General features: G+C 47.4%; 1 protein-coding gene across 7 annotated transcripts in view; it reads left to right on the plus strand.

Moving 5' to 3' along the window:
• col4a6 (collagen type IV alpha 6 chain) overlaps positions 1–19,203 on the plus strand; it is a 394,735-nt gene that overhangs the window by 319,076 nt on the left and 56,456 nt on the right. For all 7 annotated transcript variants that reach the window (XM_033030165.1, XM_033030164.1, XM_033030169.1 and 4 more), the window contains 2 exons: positions 4,475–4,588; positions 17,071–17,252. In XM_033030165.1, coding sequence (XP_032886056.1) covers positions 4,475–4,588; positions 17,071–17,252 — 296 coding nt within the window. The remainder of the gene's footprint in view (positions 1–4,474; positions 4,589–17,070; positions 17,253–19,203) is intronic.

A 19,203-nucleotide genomic window follows, 5' to 3' on the forward strand; every position in this document is an offset into this window, starting at 1 on the left:
GCTAATCAACAGCATGCAGAATATTATTATGAAAGGAGGTTCTTACAACAGGAGGGAAATAGTCAGTAATGGTAGACACAAAATGCTGGAGTAACTCAGGTGGTGTTTCGGGTTGAGATTCTTCTTCAGACTGATGTTAGGGAAGGGGACGGATAAAGATAGAATGTAGTCGGAGACAGTACGACTAGTGGGAGAACTGGGAAGGGGGAGGGATGGAGAGAGAGGGAAAGCAAGGGCTATCTGAAGTTAGGGAAGTCAATGTTCATACCGCTGGGGTGTAAACATCCCAAGTGAAATATGAGGTGCTGTTCCTCCAATTTGCGCTGGGCCTCACTCTCGTCGATGTAAAGATGACACCTGGAACAGCAGCTACAGTAGTTGAGGTTGGAGGAGGTGCAAGTGAACCTCTGCCTCACCTGGAAAGACGGTTTGGGTGCTTGGATGGAGTCGAGGGGGGAGGTAAAGGGACAGGTGTTGCATCTCCAGCGGTTGCTGGGGAAAGTACCTGTGGAGGGGGTGGTTTGGGTGGGAAGGGACGAGTTGCCCATGGAGTTTTGGAGGCAATGGTCTCTGTGGAAAGCAGAAAGGGGTGGAGATGGGAAGATGTGGTCAGTAGTGGGATCCCATTGGAGGTGGCGAAAATGTTGGAGGATTATGTGCTGTATGCGACAGCTGATGGGGTGGAAGGTGAGGACAAGGGGGACTCTGTCCTTGTTATGAATGGGGGGAGTGGGAGTATCCGCTGTTCCAGGTGTCAACTTCTCTACATCGGCGAGACCATCGGCGATCATTTTGCTGAACACCTCCTCTCAGTCCATCTTAACCAACCTGATCTCCCGGTTGCTTAGCACTTCAACTCCCCCTCCCATTCCCAATCTGACCTTTCTGTCCTGGGCCTCCTCCATTGTCAGTGAAACCCAGCGCAAATTGGAGGAACAGCACCTCATATTTCACTTGGGTAGTTTACACCCCAGCAGTATGAACATTGACTTCCCTAACTTCAGATAGCCCTTTCTTTCCCTCTCTCTCCATCATGGCTTTCCCCCTCTCTCCGACCATGCCACAATTTGTAAGTGTGTTCATTCACAAAACATGGAGGCATAAATGTGGACTGTCACTTATCCATCAAGTCTAGGGTGGGTAAGTGGCAGGTGAAATTTTATTCTGAGAAATATTCGTAATGCATTTTGCTAGAAAGATTGAAAAGTCACAATACTGTATATCTGTGCAGGTTTGTTGAAGGTGGTGAGGCAGTTTTGACAAAGTGATTTACAGAGCATTTGGGGTGCCAACCTTTACACGTACAAGCATAGAATACAAGATCAACGATATCATGATGAACCTTTATAAAATACTGCTTCAGCCACAGTTGGATTATTGTATCCCTTTCTGCAAATCACACTTTATGAAATATGTAAAGGCTTTGTGGAGGATTCAGAAGAGATTTCCCTTAGTGATTAGGGTTTTAAAAGGTGGATGAACGACACAATGGTTCTTTTCCACGGAGCTGAAGAGATTGAGAGCAGATTAAATATAAAACATTTATATTTAAAATAAAGCACTTTACAAAAGCCTCGTACAGAGTAGATAGAGAGAAATTCTTGCCATTGGCAGAGAGGTTAAGAGTGGGAAGAATTAGAGTGAAGAAGCCGGCAAAAGAGACAGAGTGAGATGAAGAAAAATAAAGCAATTGGTCACGTTTGTATTGTTCCTTCAGGGATAGCGGTAGATGCAGATACTCTTGTAGCATCCATAAGGACGTTTTAGTGAAAGTAGACTTGCAAGGCATTGAGGAAAGGGGTCTTTTGGATTGTTCTTACTTGGAGACATGATGTTGGATTGTTCTTACATGAAGACACTGTGTTGGATTAGTTTATTTTAGTTTAGAGATGCCGTGCGGACACAGATTCCGTGCTGACCAGCGTTCCCCACACATTAACACTACCCTACACACACTAGGAACAATTTACAAATGCACCAAGCCAATTAACCTACAAACCTGTATGCCTTTGGCGTGTGGGAGGAAACCGAAGATCTCGGAGAAAACCCACGCGGTCACCGGGAGATGGGAATGGTTTAGAGGGATATGGTCCAAATGTAGGCAAATGGGACAAGCTCAGGTTGGCAATTTGCTCACCATAGACAAATTAGATCAAAGGTCCTGTGTCCATGCAGTTTAACCCTTTGACTCTCATTCCACGCTATAGTTATTCTGTGATTCTGTGAAGTGCTTTGGAGCAGAAATGGAAGGTTTCCAGTTATAGTCACAGAGATACAGAGTGATATAGCATGGAAACATGCCCTTTGGCCCAACTTGCCCACACCAGCTAACATGTCCCAGCTACACAAGTCCCACCTGTGTGCATTTGTTCCATATCCCTCCAAACCTATCTTATCCGTGTACCTAGCTAATTGTTTCTTAAACATTGGGATACTCACAGCCTCAACTACCTCCTCTGGCAGCTTGTCCCATACACCCACCACCCTTTGTGTGGAAAAGTTACCCCTCAGATTCCTATTAAATCTTTTCCCCTTCACCTTAAACCTCTGTCCTCTGGTCCTCGATTTCCCTACTCTGGGCAAGAGATTCTGTGCATCTACCTGATCTATTCCTGTCATGATATAAGATGACCCCTCATCCTTCTGCGCTCCAAGGAATAGAGTCCCAGCCTTCTCAACCTCTCCCTAACGCTCAGACCCTCTAGTCCTGGCAACATCCTCGTAAATCTTCTCCGTACCCTTTCCAGCTTGACAACATCTTTCCTATGATGCCCAGAACTGAACACATGTCATTTTCAAAAACAATGTTGCCATTCACTGTCTGAAGAAGGCCCTCAACCCGAAACGTCACCCATTCCTTATCTCTAACGATGCTGCCTGTCCCACTGAGTGACTCCAACATTTTGTGTCTATCTTGCCATTCACTATGTTATATGAGAATTGCAGCAGCCTAAATGTGACCACAATCTCGCACAGACAGAGCAATGTGACAATAATTGGATCATTGTAGTGGTGTTAACTGAGAGATGAATGTTAGTCATAGAGTGATACTTTGTGGAAACAGGCCCTTCGGCCCAACTAGCCCAATGTTGACCGAGGTATGCCAGAGAAAACTTCCTTTTTTTTCTGCACAAACATGCCACACGGCTTTTTGAATCCAATTGATTAATTTCTCAACAAAAAGCCTAAATCTCCGACAGAGCAGCATACAGTATATCATCAGCACTGCACCAAAGTGTAAGACTAAATATTTGTGTAATTGTTTCTGACGTGGGATTTGAACCACAAACCTTTTAATTCTGAGGTAGCATGGAAAGGTTCATGGATAGGAAAAGGTTTTGAGGGATATCGGCCAAACACAGGCAGGTGGGACTAGGGTAAGTAGGGCATCATGGTCAGCATGGGCAAATTGGGCCGAAGGGCCTCTTTTCATGCTGTATCACTCTATGGCTCTCTATAGGGGGCGCTGCTCTGGCAGCAGCCATGTCATGCAGCTCGTCAGTTTTTCAACCTTTTTTTATTTTTTTTGAATGTTTTAAAGTCTGTATTTAATGTTTCTTTGTGTGTTTTATGTGGGGGGTGGTGTGGGGGGGTGAGGGGGAAACCGCTTCGGTCGCCTCCTCCACGGAGAGGCGAGTTTTTCCAGGTCGCCTCCCCCGTGGCCTAACATCAAGGATCGACGCGGCCTTTCCCGGAGACGCGCCCGGGGCTTCAGCGGCGGGCGCAGCGTGGACTCTCGGCGTGGAGCGGGTGAGCCCTCGCTGGGGCTCGCTGGAGGGGAGCGCTCCGTTTCGCTGACCCGGGGCAGCCGGCAGCCTGAAGTCGCAGCCTGAAGCCGCGGTCTGCAGAGCTCCAGCTGGTGCGGCGTCTACAGCCCGGGATCTCACGTTGGGGACCCGGGGGAAGAAGAAGCCATCACCGCCGGCCCGCGGCCAACTTCTACCGCGGGTCCGGCATGGACTTACCATCACCCCTGGAGGGGAGCTTCGACCGCCGGCCCTGCAGTCTACGGTGCTTCTGGCTGCGGCGGGGACTTTAAATCTTGACCGCCGGCCTGCGGCCTACAACAACTTAAAGCCGCGGTCTCCGGTGAGGAAGAGCCGATCCTGGACTGACTCTGGACTCTGGTCCTGACCACGGGGGGGAAATGGAGGAGGACTGGCCAAATTTTGTGCCTTCCACCACAGTGATGAATGCTGTGGTGGATGTTTGTGTTACAGTTTTATTGTGGTTGTGTGTTCTTTATTATTGTATCGCTGCAGACAACCCAAATTTCCACCAGCCTGGCTGTGTGGCAATAAATTATATCTAATCTAATCTAATCATCTAATCTATGGTTCTAGCTAGGTAAGAGTTTTACCAACCAAGCATGTGGCATTGAGCTTGTTTGATACTTTGAGCATTGGATAAATCATTTTTAATTAACCAGTTTATTGTTATTAAAAATTATCACTGGCCACTTTTTTGTCCGTAGGTGACCGAGGCTTCACAGGACCACCTGGATCACCTCTTCGAAGAGACTATCCAATAACCGCACCACGAGGCGACCCTGGCAACCCTGGACCTCCAGGATTCCCTGGCCCTAGAGGTAGTGTCCCCAAATTTGCAATCAAAACTTCTGCATGTTTTCTCCAAATGTTGTTGATTGGTATGTTTTAGACCACCCATTTATGTGAGAGAGTTGACACACATCCTGAGGAAATCCCAACATTGGGTCTCAGGTCTTATCCAAGATGGAATATTGGTACAACATTTAGTGCAAGATTTTACATTGAAGTCTGATAAAGTCCAATTGAAGATAGTTCAATAGTCTCCAGTGAAGTAAACGAGTTCAGGACCGCACTCTAGCTGATCAGAGGATCGTTCAATTGCCTGGTGGCAGCTGGGAAGAAAATGTCCCTGAATCAGGAGGTGTGCGTTTTCAAACTTCTGTACTTCTGGCCTGATGAAAGAGGGGAGAAGAGAGAGTGAAGGGCCTGTCCCACTTGGCGATATTTTCGAACTGCCGGCGTCATTGACTGACTTATTAGGGTCGCCGAAAGATTTTGAACATTTCAGAATCCAGCAGTGACAAAAAAAATGTTGCGACACTTGAGGAAAAACCGAGCGTCAATACGTCGTCAATACCGCCGCATCACGCCGCGACTTTTTCAGTGACCTAATACGTCAGTCAATGATGCCGGCAGTCTCCAAATAAATCGCCAAGTGAGACAGGCCCTTGACTGGAATTAAATTGGTCCTTGGCCTTGCTGAGGTAACAAATGGAGTCAATGGAAAGGATCCTGGTGTGTGTGATGGTCTGGGCTGCATCCACAACTCTCTGCAACTTTTTACAGTCTTGCAGGACAAAGGGCAAAGGACAAAGGACATTTGTTGTCACATACACCAATCGGTGCAGTGAAATTTGAATTACCATGCAGCACACAAATAAGATAAACATAATACTTTAGAATTTAACATAAAACATAAAAAACATCCCCCACAGTGGAATCAACGTTTCCCACTGTGAGGGAAGGCACCAAAATTCTGTCCTCTTCCTCAATTCACCCGTGGTCGGGGCCTTTTGAGGCCCCCGCAGTCGTTGCTACGGGCCTGATGTTTCAGGCCCTCGAACACTCTCAGCGGCCCGGAGCCTCCGAATCGGCGGCTTCCTACCGGAGACCGCGGCTTCCGAAGTCCACAGGCCGAGCTGGGCGGAGATACAACGCTGGCGACCTCGGCGAGAGATCCCAAGGCTCCGCGATGTTAAACTCAGAGTCAGTGCCGCCAACGACTGGAAAGTCAGCGCCGCCAGCGGCTGGAAGCTCCGCAGACCACAGCTCCGTGGTGTCAAAGTCTGTAGTCCCAGCACTCCAGAGCTCCAATGCAGCGACCCCGGTAAGTCAAGTCAAGTCAAGTCAAGTTTATTTGTCACATACACATACGAGATGTGCAGTGAAATGAAAGTGGCAATGCTCGCGGACTTTTGTGCAAAACAACCAAACAAACTATAAACACAATCATAACACACATATACCTTTACATAATAAATAATGGAAGGAAAAACGTTCAGTAGAGTTAGTCCCTGGTGAGATAGGCGTTTACAGTCCGAATGGCCTCTGGGAAGAAACTCCTTCTCACCTCTCCGTTCTCACCGCATGGCAACAGAGGCGTTTGCCTGACCGTAGCAGCTGGAACAGTCCGTTGCAGGGGTGGAAGGGGTCTCTCATGATATTGTTGGCTCTGGAGTTGCACCTCCTAATGTATAGTTCCTGCAGGGGGGCGAGTGAAGTTCCCATAGTGCGTTCGGCCGAACGCACTACTCTCTGCAGAGCCTTCTTGTCCTTGGCAGAGCAATTCCCAAACCAGATGGTAATGTTCCCGGACAAGATGCTTTCCACCGCCGCTGCGTAGAAGCACTGGAGGATCCTCGGAGACACTCTGAATTTCCTCAATTGCCTGAGGTGGTAAAGGCGCTGCTTTGCCTTACTCACGAGTGCTGAGGCGTGTGATGCCCATGTCATATCCTCGGAGATGTGGACTCCCAGATATTTAAAACAGTTCACCCTATCCACAGGATCCCCATTTATCCTCAATGGAGTGTACGTTCTCGGATGATGTGCCCTCCTAAAGTCCATCATCGCTCACTCCGCGATGGAATCCAGTGCTGCGCCGCCGCTGCTGAAGCTGAGGCTCTGGCCGATCTCCGGCAGGAAAGGCTGTGCCAATCCAGGAGGTAGGCCGTGAGGAGGGGGGGGCGAAGATGTGGCTTGGAGAATAGTCGCATCCTCGACCAGGAAGGGGCCAATAAAACTGTTTCCCCCCCCCCCTCACCCCCCATATAAAAAGATCTCCAAAATAAACTTTAAAACAGACAAAAAAATTACAAAAAGTATGAAAGGACAGACAGCTGCAGGCTAGATGGCGCCATCGACAAAGACAGAATGGAGCTGTTCCCAAATTGTGGTCAGATCCTTCCTTTTTCACGACAACCAGAGCAGCACACAATCATCTTAAGTCTGGCCTAACAAAAAGTTTATAAACCCGCAATATGACTTCTCAACTATTGCAGTCAACGTTTATACTCCTTGTGCTGGCGCTAAAGGCAAGCATTCCATAAGCCTTCTTTACCATCTAATCGCTTGTGTTGCCCGTTCAGGAAGCTATGGAAGATCTCTCTGTACATCAATGTTGCTAAGGGTCAAGGGAGGTAACTTACCATCCTGGCATCTTCCGTGCACCAACATAAATGCCCCTGGCATGTTAAGAGTTTGCTACCATGATTGCTCACCATGTTTTTGTCCTAACCTGCTGAACAATAGATCTAGTGGTGATGCCATCGATCTGGATGCTGCTGTCATTTTCTCCTGAGAGGATATTGCCTCCAATAGAATCAAAAACCATACACTTGTGTGAGGGGGGATAGTAAAATCCTGAACTACCTTCTGTCCCTTCTCGGTGGTTCCCCATCTAACAGGCTGAACCTTGGGTGTGACCACTTCGCTATATCTCCTGTGCATAACATTTTCTGTATAGTCCTCAGCGAGCCCACTGCAGCTTCTACTGATCCACGTGGTGTGAGAGGATCTACAGCTGGCCACACTCTCTGAAGACATGGTAGTCAGGGAGCCCCTGACCTCTCCCTCACATCTCACATCTCATAGGAGGTGCATGCCACGCCATTACTGCCATTACCATTCCTTTAATAACAGATGGACTATGGAAAAGTATCAGCCTCACCTTGCCTTATCTTATTGCTGCTCACGCTCCGCACCAACGCCCCAGCATTCACCAAAACCAGCACTTTGACCTCGATGGCCCTTCTCAAGATGGACGCTCCAAAGTGGCTACTCCGCAAGTCTGCCTCCCTTTTGTGCACTACTGGGCATCTCATTACCAAAACAAATACCTTCATCATTGGCTCAAATGGACCGATCTTTAGTTTTAGACTGTTTCAGGCCCTTCCTCTGTTACCAAACTGGATGTCTTTCCAGTCCATAACAGAAGAGGCACAGGAAATACACAACAACAAAAAAGGGACTGGTTATAGGACCAGAAGGTGGGTCACAAAAAGCTGAAGCATCACCGTCAGCTGGTAAAACATCAAATGAACTGTCACCCACATCATCAGTCGCGCAAAGATCCAGTGTATTGGGCCTTTCCACAATCATGGACTTGACTGATGGGTGTGTAAAAGGCTTCGAACATTGTACAATTGCACGGCACACGATGAGATGTGCGGGGAAACTCTGGGACAAGAGCCAGATCCAGTCTTTGTGGAAGAGAGAAATGTGGAGTCAGTTCATTTGATCAAGTGGGGGTGGGATAACCTGGGACGGTCAGAACCGAGGGTTGTAAAACTGTAGCCCTTCACGATGTATCTCGTTACATTTCTATGAGATTTCTGGAGTTCTCTCTAAGAGATTGCGTGCACCTGAAGTGCAACTTCCCCGGTGTAATGGAAAGCAAGGCTAGAGTCAGATTCCCCATGTGAGTGCTCAATTGGCAAAGCTTCTACTGAGGAAAATTTGTTTCACTCGCTTCATAGCACTTACAAGCGCAATGTGCCAACTTCTTTTGATGATGTATGGTCTTATAATAGAGATCTGAATTTGTTATATGGTTGGAATTATGTTATTCATTGCTCGACCTAAAATGTAGTTAAAATATATGATTCCTTGGCTTAAATCGAAATTGGACCAGATGTGAAGAGATACTCTGCACTCAATCCCATGTAAGGACTTTTTTTGATGTTTTGATAGGTGCTACTGGAGTGTTAAGTAGCACTGTGATATATTTGGTGTGATCTTCAACCAAGAACATTTGGGTGATTTTCCATTGGATCAGAGTTGTGGTCTATCAGTCTTGCTTACACGCACCTTTTCCTTTATTGCATAGGATGGCAAGCAATTTTGACCCAATTATTAGCCAATCATCTCTAACCAGAACACATTGCTCCTATTTGATGAATTAAGATTCAATTCAATTCAACTTTAATGTCATTGCACAAATACTGAGTATGGGTACAACGAAATGTAGTTTTGCATCAGTCCGTAGTAGTGCAATATAGAAATTTTAAAAAAAAGAAGATACAGAATAATCAAAAATACAGAATAATTAAACAATGGGGACGGAGGGACCGGAGAAATCTATCGGCGGGACTCCGAGTTCAGCAATGTGATGGTATAATTGTAGAAGCTGTTCCTCATCCTGCTGGTACGAGACATGAGGCTCCTGTACCGTCTCCCTGATGGGAGGAGGGCAAACAGTCCATGGTTGGGGTGGGAGGGGTCTTTAATGATCTTCCCAGCCCGTCTCAGACACCGTTTTCGGTGGAGGGCATCCATGGCAGGGAGCAGGGCACCGATGATGTGCTGCACGGTTTTCACCACCCGTTGTAGTGCCTTCCTGTCTGCAACAGTGCAGTTGCTGTACCATACCGTGAAGCAGGTGGTCAGGATGCTCTCGATGGTACAGCGGTAGAAGTTGGTCAGTATCTGGGGGGACAGGTGGGCTTTCTTGAGCCTCCTCAGGAAGTAAAGGCGCTGCTGTGCCTTTTTGATCAGCTTGGAGGTGTTGAGGGATCAGGACAAATCCTCCGAGATATGTACCCCGAGGAATTTGTAGCTGGAGACGCGCTCCACCTCAGTCCCGTTTATATGGATGGGGGTATGACTGCCTCCTCTGACCTTCCTGAAGTCGACAATAATTTCCTTCGTCTTCTTGGAGTTGAGGACGAGGTTATTGTTGGCACACCAGGTTGTCAGGTGCTGGACCTCCTCTCTGTAGGCTGACTCATCATTGTCACTGATCAGTCCTACCACCGTGGTGTCGTCAGCAAACTTAATGATGGCGTTGGATCCGTACTTAGGGATGCAGTCGTGGGTGAAGAGGGAGTAGAGGAGAGGGCTGAGCACACAGCCCTGTGGCACGCCGGTGTTCAGTGTTATAGTGGAGGAGGTGAGGTTGTTGACCCTAACAGACTGTGGCCTGTTGGTGAGGAAATCCAGTGTCCAGTTGCAGAGGGAGGTGGAGATGCCAAGTCCGCTGAGTTTGGTGATCAAGCTGGCGGGGATGACATTGTTAAAGGCAGAGCTGAAATCAATGAACAGCAACCTGATGTAGGAGTTGTTGTTGTCCAGGTGGGTCAGGGCAGAGTGTAGAGCCGCCGATATGGCGTCCTCTGTAGACCTGTTGGCCCGGTAGGCAAACTGGTGGGGGTCCAGTGTGGGGGGGAGGCTGGCTTTGAGGTGAGCCAAGATCAGCCGCTCAAAGCACTTTGCAATGACAGGGGTGAGTGCCACTGGGCGGAAATCGTTGAGACTCCCTGCATAAAGATGAGTGATACTTGCTCCCATTTGGGACGACAGATGGCACAATGGGCTAAGTGTTCGGCTGGCAACCGGAAGGTAGCCGGTTCGAATCCCACTTGGAGTGCATACTGTCGTTGTGTCCTTGGGCAAGACACTTCACCCACCTTTGCCTGTGTGTGAATGTGTGTGAATGTGTGTGAGTGATTGGTGGTGGTCGGAGGGGCCGTAGGCGCAGATTGGCAGCCACGCTTCCGTCAGTCTGCCCCAAGGCAGCTGTGGCTACAGAAGTAGCTTACCACCACCGAGTGTGACTGAGGAGTGAATGAATAATGCGATGTAAAGTGCCTTGAGTATTAGAAAGGCGCTATATAAATCCCATCCATTATTATTATTATTATTACGTCAGGCACCACAATTTTGCCAAGTTTGGTTCCAGTTATGAAACACGTTTGATTAGGTAGGTGAGAAAGGCATTTTGAAGTTTTGTCCAGGATTTGCTGGCTGTCTGTTTAAACAGTCTCGCAAACGAAGCTGATCCAAAATGAAGTCTTGCCAATTATATCCTTTGTAGGCATAAGGACTGGATGTAGCGGTAGAGAAAGAGAGAGAGAAAATGCAATCTTAAACGACTGCTATAGATTGACAATTCCCATTCCCTGGGGAAATTAGGAATTCCTGGTACAAAATTTGATCAGGCATCTGGCATTGATGGGGAATGTGGTGGGAGAGGTAGCCAATTGCATGAATTTGCTAGTCAACTGAGAATTACTCCAAAAAAAAAACAGTTCCTCACACACGAGTATTCCATGCATTAGCCTTTAGCTACATCGCAGAAGAGTCCCGATCAAAATATCGTACTTCCATTTTCCTCCACAGATGCTGACTGACAAGCTGCATCCCTCCAGTACAGCTTCTTTGCTTAGCATCCTAGCCTGTCTCTTATGCCCCTGTCCCACTTAGGAAATTTGGAGAAATAAGAGTTTATTATATATCTATTCTACCATATAAAAGTGGTTGGATAATCCCTTGCCACAGTCAGAGTCGTGGAGTCAGGCAGACCCTTCAGCCCAACTGAGAATAGACACAAAAAAACTGGAGTAACTCAGCGGGTCAGGCAGCATCTCTGGATAAAATGAATAGGTGACGTTTTGGGTCGAGACCCTTCTTCAGACACGTACCTCGAATCCATCCTATCCCTCTCTCCTTCAGCCCAACTAATGTATGATGATCAAGATGCCCATTGGTGCCAGTCCCAGTTGCCCATGTTTGAGGCATATCCCTCTAAACCTCGTCTGTCCATGTAATTATCCAAAAATCCTTTAAACGTTGTTGATGTATCTGTCTTAACTACTTCCTCTGTCAGCATGTTCCATATATCGTTTCCCAGGCCCGGTTTTGCCTTCTCCCCAAAATCTATCAACAGACCCATTGTTTCTGCCTGTTCCTGCTCCACTGATATCATTTCCACGCAGCTTGACTCCAGCCTATTCCCCCCCCGGTCCACTCCCTCCCAACCTATGTCCAAGACATCCCTTCCTCACCCTTTGTCCCTCTTCTTTACTATGGATGTTCAGTCACTCTGCACCTCCATCCCCCACCAAGAAGGCCTAAAATCCCTCCGTTCCTTCCTCGACCACAGAACCAGCCAATTTCCCTCTACTAACACTCTACTCAATTCAATTCAATTCAATTCAATTCAATTTATTGTCATTTGGACCCCTTGAGGTCCAAACGAAATGCCGTTTCTGCAGCCATACATTACAAACAAATAGACCCAAGACACAACATATTTTACATAAACATCCATCACATTGCTGTGATGGAAGGCCAAAAAAACTTTTCTCTCCACTGCACTCTCCCCCCCCGATGTCAGAGTCAAAGTCAAAGCCCCCGGCGGGCGATGGCGATTGTCCCGTGGTCATTTAAGCCACGCCGGGTGATGCAAGGTCGCACACTGGGTCTTGATGTTAGAGCCCCCGGCGTGCGCTCGCAAACTCCCGCGGCCATTCCAAGCCGCGCGGGGCGGAGCTGTAAGGCCCCGCTCCAGGAGCTCTTCAACCCCGCAACTCGGGCGGGAGAAGTCGCCGTTGCGGGAGCCCTGAAAAGCGGTCTCCCTCCAGGGACCCGCGGGCTCCCGGTGCCGCCCGCCAAACCCGCAGTTGCAGCCTCCGAATCTCCGGGGGTCGGGTCGCAGCAGCGTCCACCACAGCTCCACCCGCTCTGGACTCGGCCAGCTCCGCGACGGTGAGGTGAGTGTCGGCACTGGAGCCCCCGGTCTTCCTGTTGGAGGCCGCTCCTCGTTGCAGCCCCAACGACAACGGAGACCCGACAAAGAAAAGGTCGGGTCTCCCGTGCAGGGAGAGATTTAAAAGTTACCCCCAACCCCCCCACCCCCCCACACACATACCCCAACAAAAATAACAAAAACTACATTAAAACATAGACATAAAATAATAAAAACGCAGACGGACTGCAGAGGCCGCTGCAGACGAGAGTCGCGCCGCCTACCGGAGGGAGATGTTGGAGGTGGTCTAATGGAATTTGAGTGCAGGATGGAGATTAGTAGTAAAGTTAATGAAGTCAGTGAGTTCTGCATGGGTGGAGCTGGTCCTCCCCTCAACAACTTCTCCTTTGACTCCTCCCACCTCCTCCAAATCCAAGGCGTAGCTATGGGCACTCACATGGGCCCAGATATGCCTGCCTCTTTGTAGGGTACGTTGAACAATCATTGTTCCAGGCATACGCTGAACTCTATCTCTGCTACATGACGACTGCATCGGTGCTACCTCCTGCACCCATGCAGAACTCACTGACTTCATTAACTTTACTACTAATCTCCATCCTGCACTCAAATTCCATTAGACCACCTCCAACATCTCCCTCCGCTTTCTTGATCTCACAGTATCCATCACAAGAAATAGACTAACGACTGACGTCTTTTACAAACCTACTGACTCCCACAGCTATCTTGACTACACTTCTTCCCACCCTGCCTCCTTCAAAGACTCTATCCGCTACTCCCAATTCCTCTGTCTACACCGCATCTGTGCCTATTCCATTTACTCTTTCAGAATTTCAATCTTCTGTTTTCAGTACATATGAAAATTAATCACTCTTGCCTCTTACGAATCTTGACCCTAGTCCCTTCATGAATTGATGCACGTCTATCCGATCATCCCTCAGTCTCCTATGGTCCAAGGAATAAAGTCCCAGCCTGCACAACCTCTCTCTATAACACAGACTTTCGTGAGCTGGCAACGCTCTCATAAATCTTTTCTGCAATGCTGGGGGATTTTAAAACATTGCCATACAACACAACCTCCAGGACATATCCTGTTCCTTTCCACACAGCCTTTGAGCTGCCAATGGGGCCAAATAGTTGATGTATATTTTTTATGTTGCCAAAGATTTGTTAAAGGGTTGCAGGCCCTGAATGTTGACATTATCTCCTTCCACTGATGCTCCCTGAATTGCTGAGTTTTTAAAAAAATTTCCAGCAATTGATATTATTTCAGTTTCCCGGCATCAACAGTATTTTTCATAACCAAACCCTTTCTTGTCAGATAGATCATTCAATCGACTGGCCAGAGCACCCTAGTGAAATGTGAGAGCTTTATATTGAGGCCATATGATGCTGTCAAGCTGGAAAGGGTACAGAGAATATTTACGAGGATGTTACCAGGACTAGAGGGTCTGAGCTACAGGGAGTGGTTGAGTAGACTGGGACTCTTCCTTGGAGTGCACGAGGATGAGGGGTGATCTTATAGAGGCGTACAAAATCATGAGAGGAATGGATCGGGTAGATGCACAGAGTCTCTAGCCCAGAGTTGGTGAATCGAGGACCAGAGGACATAGGTTTAAGGTGAAGTGGGAAAGACTTAATAGGAATCTGAGGGGTAACTTTTTCACACAAAGGGTGGTGGGTGTATGGAACAAGCTGCCAGAGGAGGTAGTTGAGGCTGGGACTATCCAAACATTTAAGAAACAGTTAGACAGGTACATGGACAGGACTAGTTTGGAGGGATATGGACCACATGTGGGCAGGTGGGACTAGTGGAGCTGGGCCATGTTGGCTGCTGTGGGCAAGTTGGGCCGAAGAGCCGGTTTCCACTCTGTATCTCTCTATGACTCTATGCTTGCCTTCATTGCAATTGCTTGATCAATGATTGGGAAACTCAGTGTAACAGCAAGTGATGAGCTTGTAGCTGGAAAACCCTTTGGTTACCTTGTTGACAGAGTAGGGCCTCTGCACATTGGTAGGCCAAAGTGCTTGGTAGCTCAGTTGAGAGAGTTGATTGAATAAGAAGTGGATGGAATTGGAGTCCCCACATGGGCGTTTGGATCAAAAGCGCTCAAATTACAAGTAAATTGTGAAATTTCGGGAAATGCTGAGAAGATCAAAGATCACCTGGAAATACTAAGATGGGTGGCACGATGGCACAGCAGTAGATTTACTACCTCACAGTGCCAGAGACCCGGATTTGATCCTGACTATGGGTGCTGTCTATATGGAGTTTGTACGTTCTCCCTGTGACCTGCGTGGGTTTTCTACGGGATCTCCAGTTTCCCCCCACACTCTAAAGACATACAGGTTTGTGGGTTAATTGGCCTGGTATATAGTGTGTGTAGGATAGCGTTAGTGTGTGGGATTGCTGGTCAGTGCGGACCCGGTGGGCCAAAGGGTCTGTTTCCACCCTGTGTCTCTAAATTAAAGTAAACTAGGCAGCATCTGAGGAGAAAGAAACAAAGTTAACAATTCCACGTGTGTCCAGTCCTCCGTGATTGAGACACATCAGGGCTTGCCACAGGATCCAGGGTTCCATGACATGCCCTTAGCTACTGATGGGCATTGAGAAGGTTGCCTTAGCCTTGGGGATCCTGCAAAATCCTCTGTTTTATCTGCTGTGCTTGGGCAGGTCAACACTGCAAGTGATGTTACTGCAGGAGCACTTCATGCCCGACACCTTCTATACGTCACACTGCCTCGGAAAAACAGCCAAGATAGCCAAAGGCTTGTCCAGCTCTGGTGCCAGTGATGAGTGGGCTCGATGCTGAACTACCCCTTGAATATCCCTAATCCTTCTAAACTCCAGCGAGTACAAGCCCGGTGCCATCAAATGCTCATCATAACATCACATTCTGGGGATTACATGGCAGGACAAAATCACCTCTGAATCTGTACTCTTCCTGATCAACATGTCCAGTATCCCTGCGATCGTGAACCGGATGCTGGCTTGGACATGAACGCAGGATGGAAAATGGACACATCCCCAAAGATGTGCTATTGGGCCCTCGTGCTAGGTCGCCAAAACACGAGGGCCAAGTGGATGACCAAAGATTAAAAGATATATTTCATCATTGGCACTGACAGCTGGGAAGCAGCGTCTAAAGACCGGGGAGGTGGAGAAAGGACCTCCTGTTAGGTATTATGCACCATGACAGCATATGGTTCAAGACACTGAAGGACAGGCACCAACGCCACAAAATGACCAAAGCTCCCCGCTCCAACAGCCAGAGATAACTTCACCTGTGGGAGCAGTGGGAGGATTAGGCCGAGTCAGCCACAGCAAGAGATGCAACCGCAGATGAAACATTTCCCTATCCAAGCAGGACAATATCAAAGCCCCACCACCATCTCTCACAGACGGACAAATGGCAACTATAGTAACTTCTAGCACCACAATTCAAATTAATATCATTGTATTGTTTCAATAATTAACAAGTAATTTATTTTGTAAAACATTTTACTTTAAAAGTCAATATATGGATTGGGTAAAACTTGGATAAAAGTCCACTCGATATTTCATGTTATCAAATTAAGCAAACTTTGCTGTCAGACTAGTTGAAATATTGGTGCTTTTGAAATAGTATCAAAATATTTTGATTGTATATTTATATATTTGATAATATATATAAAAATTATTAATTTTTAAATCATGATTATTTTGTGTTGCTTGGGAGAAATATGAACAGAAAGGACACTATTAATAAATTATACTTTTTGAGTTTTCATGTCTTACTATAGATACCAATTACTGGTTTATATTACTGCGCAATTAGAACCATTTCCGATAAGCAGCACAAAATATAGTGAAATTATGGGTATAAATGAGCTGAGTTAAAACCATGGGATGAAATACAGTTTTACAGATTCTTGCTATTGAGGGAGTGCAGCGTAGGTTCACCAGGTTAATTCCCGGGATGGCGGGACTGTCATATGCTGAGAGAAAGGAGCAGCTGGGCTTGCACACTCTGGAGTTTAGAAGGATGAAAGGATATCTTATTGAAACATATAAGATTGCTAAGGGTTTGGACATGCTGGAGGCAAGAAACATGTTCCCGATGTTGGGGGAGTCCAGAACCAGGGGCCACAGTTTAAGAATAAGGAGTAAGCCATTTAGAACGGAGACGAGGAAACACTTTTTCTCACAGAGAGTGGTGAGTCTGTGGAATTCTCTGCCTCAGAGGGCGGTGGAGGCAGGTTCTCTGGATGCTTTCAAGAGAGATCTGGATAGGGCTCTTAAAGATAGCGGAGTCAGGGGATATGGGGAGAAGGCAGAAACGGGGTACTGATTGGGGATGATCAGCCATGATCACATTGAATGGCAGCGCTGACTCGAAAGGCCGAATGGCCTACTCCTGCACCTATTGTCTATTGTCTACAAAATAAAACTCTCAAAGGAAGAGAGCCAATTTGTATCTGATTAACAATTGGGCCAAAGTCGCAAGATCAATGTAAAGAGTAAATTTTGATATTTCCGTCCTTATTTTTCAACAGGAGGCAAAGGATTCCCAGGACTACCTGGTCCCAGTGGCTTGCCAGGATTGCGAGGTCTCCCAGGATTTGAGAAAGGGAGACCTGGAGATTTTGGGATTTCAGGTGCACCTGGAAGGCCGGGACGACCAGGACCAAAGGGCTCGGGCGGCATATTTGGTTTCCCTGGAACATTGGGTGAAAAGGTAAGAGTCTTAATTGATGTTAAATACTTTATTGCGAATTGAGATTAATTGTAATGGAATCATTCAAGCAAAGTTAAGGGCCTGTCCCACGAGCATGCGACTCCATGCGGCAAGCGCGACCTAAAGGGCCTGTCCCACGAGCATGCGACTCCATGCGGCAAGCGCGACCTATCGTGGTCGCTCGAGCCGTACGGCCACGCGGGGCCGGTCCCACTTCGATCGCCAGAGCCATAAGGGGTTGAGCGGAGCTGGTCCTGACATCACGCGGGGCTCCGAAAAACCGACCGTGTTCAAAAATTCCGCACGGCAACGGCCTGCAATCCGGCAGCTGCCTCGACGGGCGTGCGCAGCATCTCGACACCGTACGCAGCGTCTAGACGCTGTACGTCACACACGAACCTCCCGCGGACTTCGCTCGAACTTCACGTCACTCACTCAACCTCCGCGCGGCCCCCGCTTCCAGTTTGGTCGCGCTCACCGCATGCAGGCGCATGCTCGTGGGACAGGCCCTTTAGTCAAAGGAGCAGAGGCCCCATTCTCTTGATGGAACAGGAGGAGAAGCACTACACTGAGGAACTCCCCAGCAAAGGTTCATCAGAAATCATTCTGATGCAAGTACACCCTTCCTTTGGTAGGGAGAACAAATCCCCACGCAATATTCCAACAGCTATCTCACTTGGTTTTGTATATAATTTGAACAAGACATTTTTATTCTTGTAAGTCCCCTTGCAATAAAAGCCAATGTATCATTTGTCTTCCCAAATGCTTTCTCCACTTAACTGTCAGTGATTGTCTATAAGGATAAGCAAGTAGCTCGCAACACCTAACTAAACATGTTAAATTCTCAACATTTGAAAAATATAGCTCTGGTGCATATCCTGACATTTTTCCACAGTCTATTTATCTGCCATATCCTTAACTCATTCCGTTAAACTGTCCCCCTGAAGTCAGCTGACATCCTTTACATGGACAATTAACCTGTGCCATGCAAAGGCCAGCTTTGTATCAAAATCAAACTCGGATATATTACATAATTCCCTCATTCAAATCATTGATGTGGATTGTGGCAGCTTGGATGTGAGATAAAATCTGGGATGATGGCCTAGCGGTAGAGTTGCTGCCTTACAGCGTTTGCAGCGCCGGAGACCCGGGTTCTATCCTGACTACGGATGCTGTCTGTGCGGAGTTTGTACGTTCTCCCCGTGACCTGCGTGGGTTTTCTCCAAGATCTTCAGTTTCCTATCAAACTCCAAAGAATGGCAGGTTAATTGGCTTGGTGTATGTACAAATTGTCCCTACTGTGTGTGGGATAGTGTTAATGTGCGGGGACCGCTGGTCGGCGTGGACTTGGTGGGCCGAAGGGCCTGTTTCCGTGCTGTGTCTCTAAACTAAACTAAAGCTGAGGAGAATGTGAGATTAGCGCAAATGGGTGGTCAATGTAAGCAAGTAAGTTTAAGTTTATTGGCCAAGTATTCACATACAAGGAATGGTTGGCATCAATTTAATGGGCAGAAAGGCTTGTTTCCATGCTGTGCCCTTGTATGACTTTATGACAGTTGAAGCCTCAACACCAAGACTCATGGAACCATTTGGTCATGGCCTCCAAACCCGAAAATGACTCATTTATTCCTATTCCAGTTTTTTTATCTGTTGGACCTTTATCAAACCACACCAGTATTTTGCCCTCAATACAATTCACTCTATTTTTGCTTCTTAATATCTTTTGTGGTGCCTTATCAAAGTCCAAATCCCTCTCTCTCCATCCCTCCCCAAACCTTGTTCTCCGACTAGTTTGACTGTCCTCTTGATTAAATTTCACTTTGTATGCCTCGTTGTCACCTTCCCCTAGCTAACAATGATCTTTTCTACATTTACCTTGAACTTCATCCCCTTTGATCACTCGTGTTCACACCTTACCCTTCCATGTCTCTCGTTTCCCTTTCCCCGGACT

The sequence above is a fragment of the Amblyraja radiata genome, chromosome 12 (genome assembly GCF_010909765.2).
Source record: "Amblyraja radiata isolate CabotCenter1 chromosome 12, sAmbRad1.1.pri, whole genome shotgun sequence".
Taxonomy (NCBI): domain Eukaryota; kingdom Metazoa; phylum Chordata; class Chondrichthyes; order Rajiformes; family Rajidae; genus Amblyraja; species Amblyraja radiata.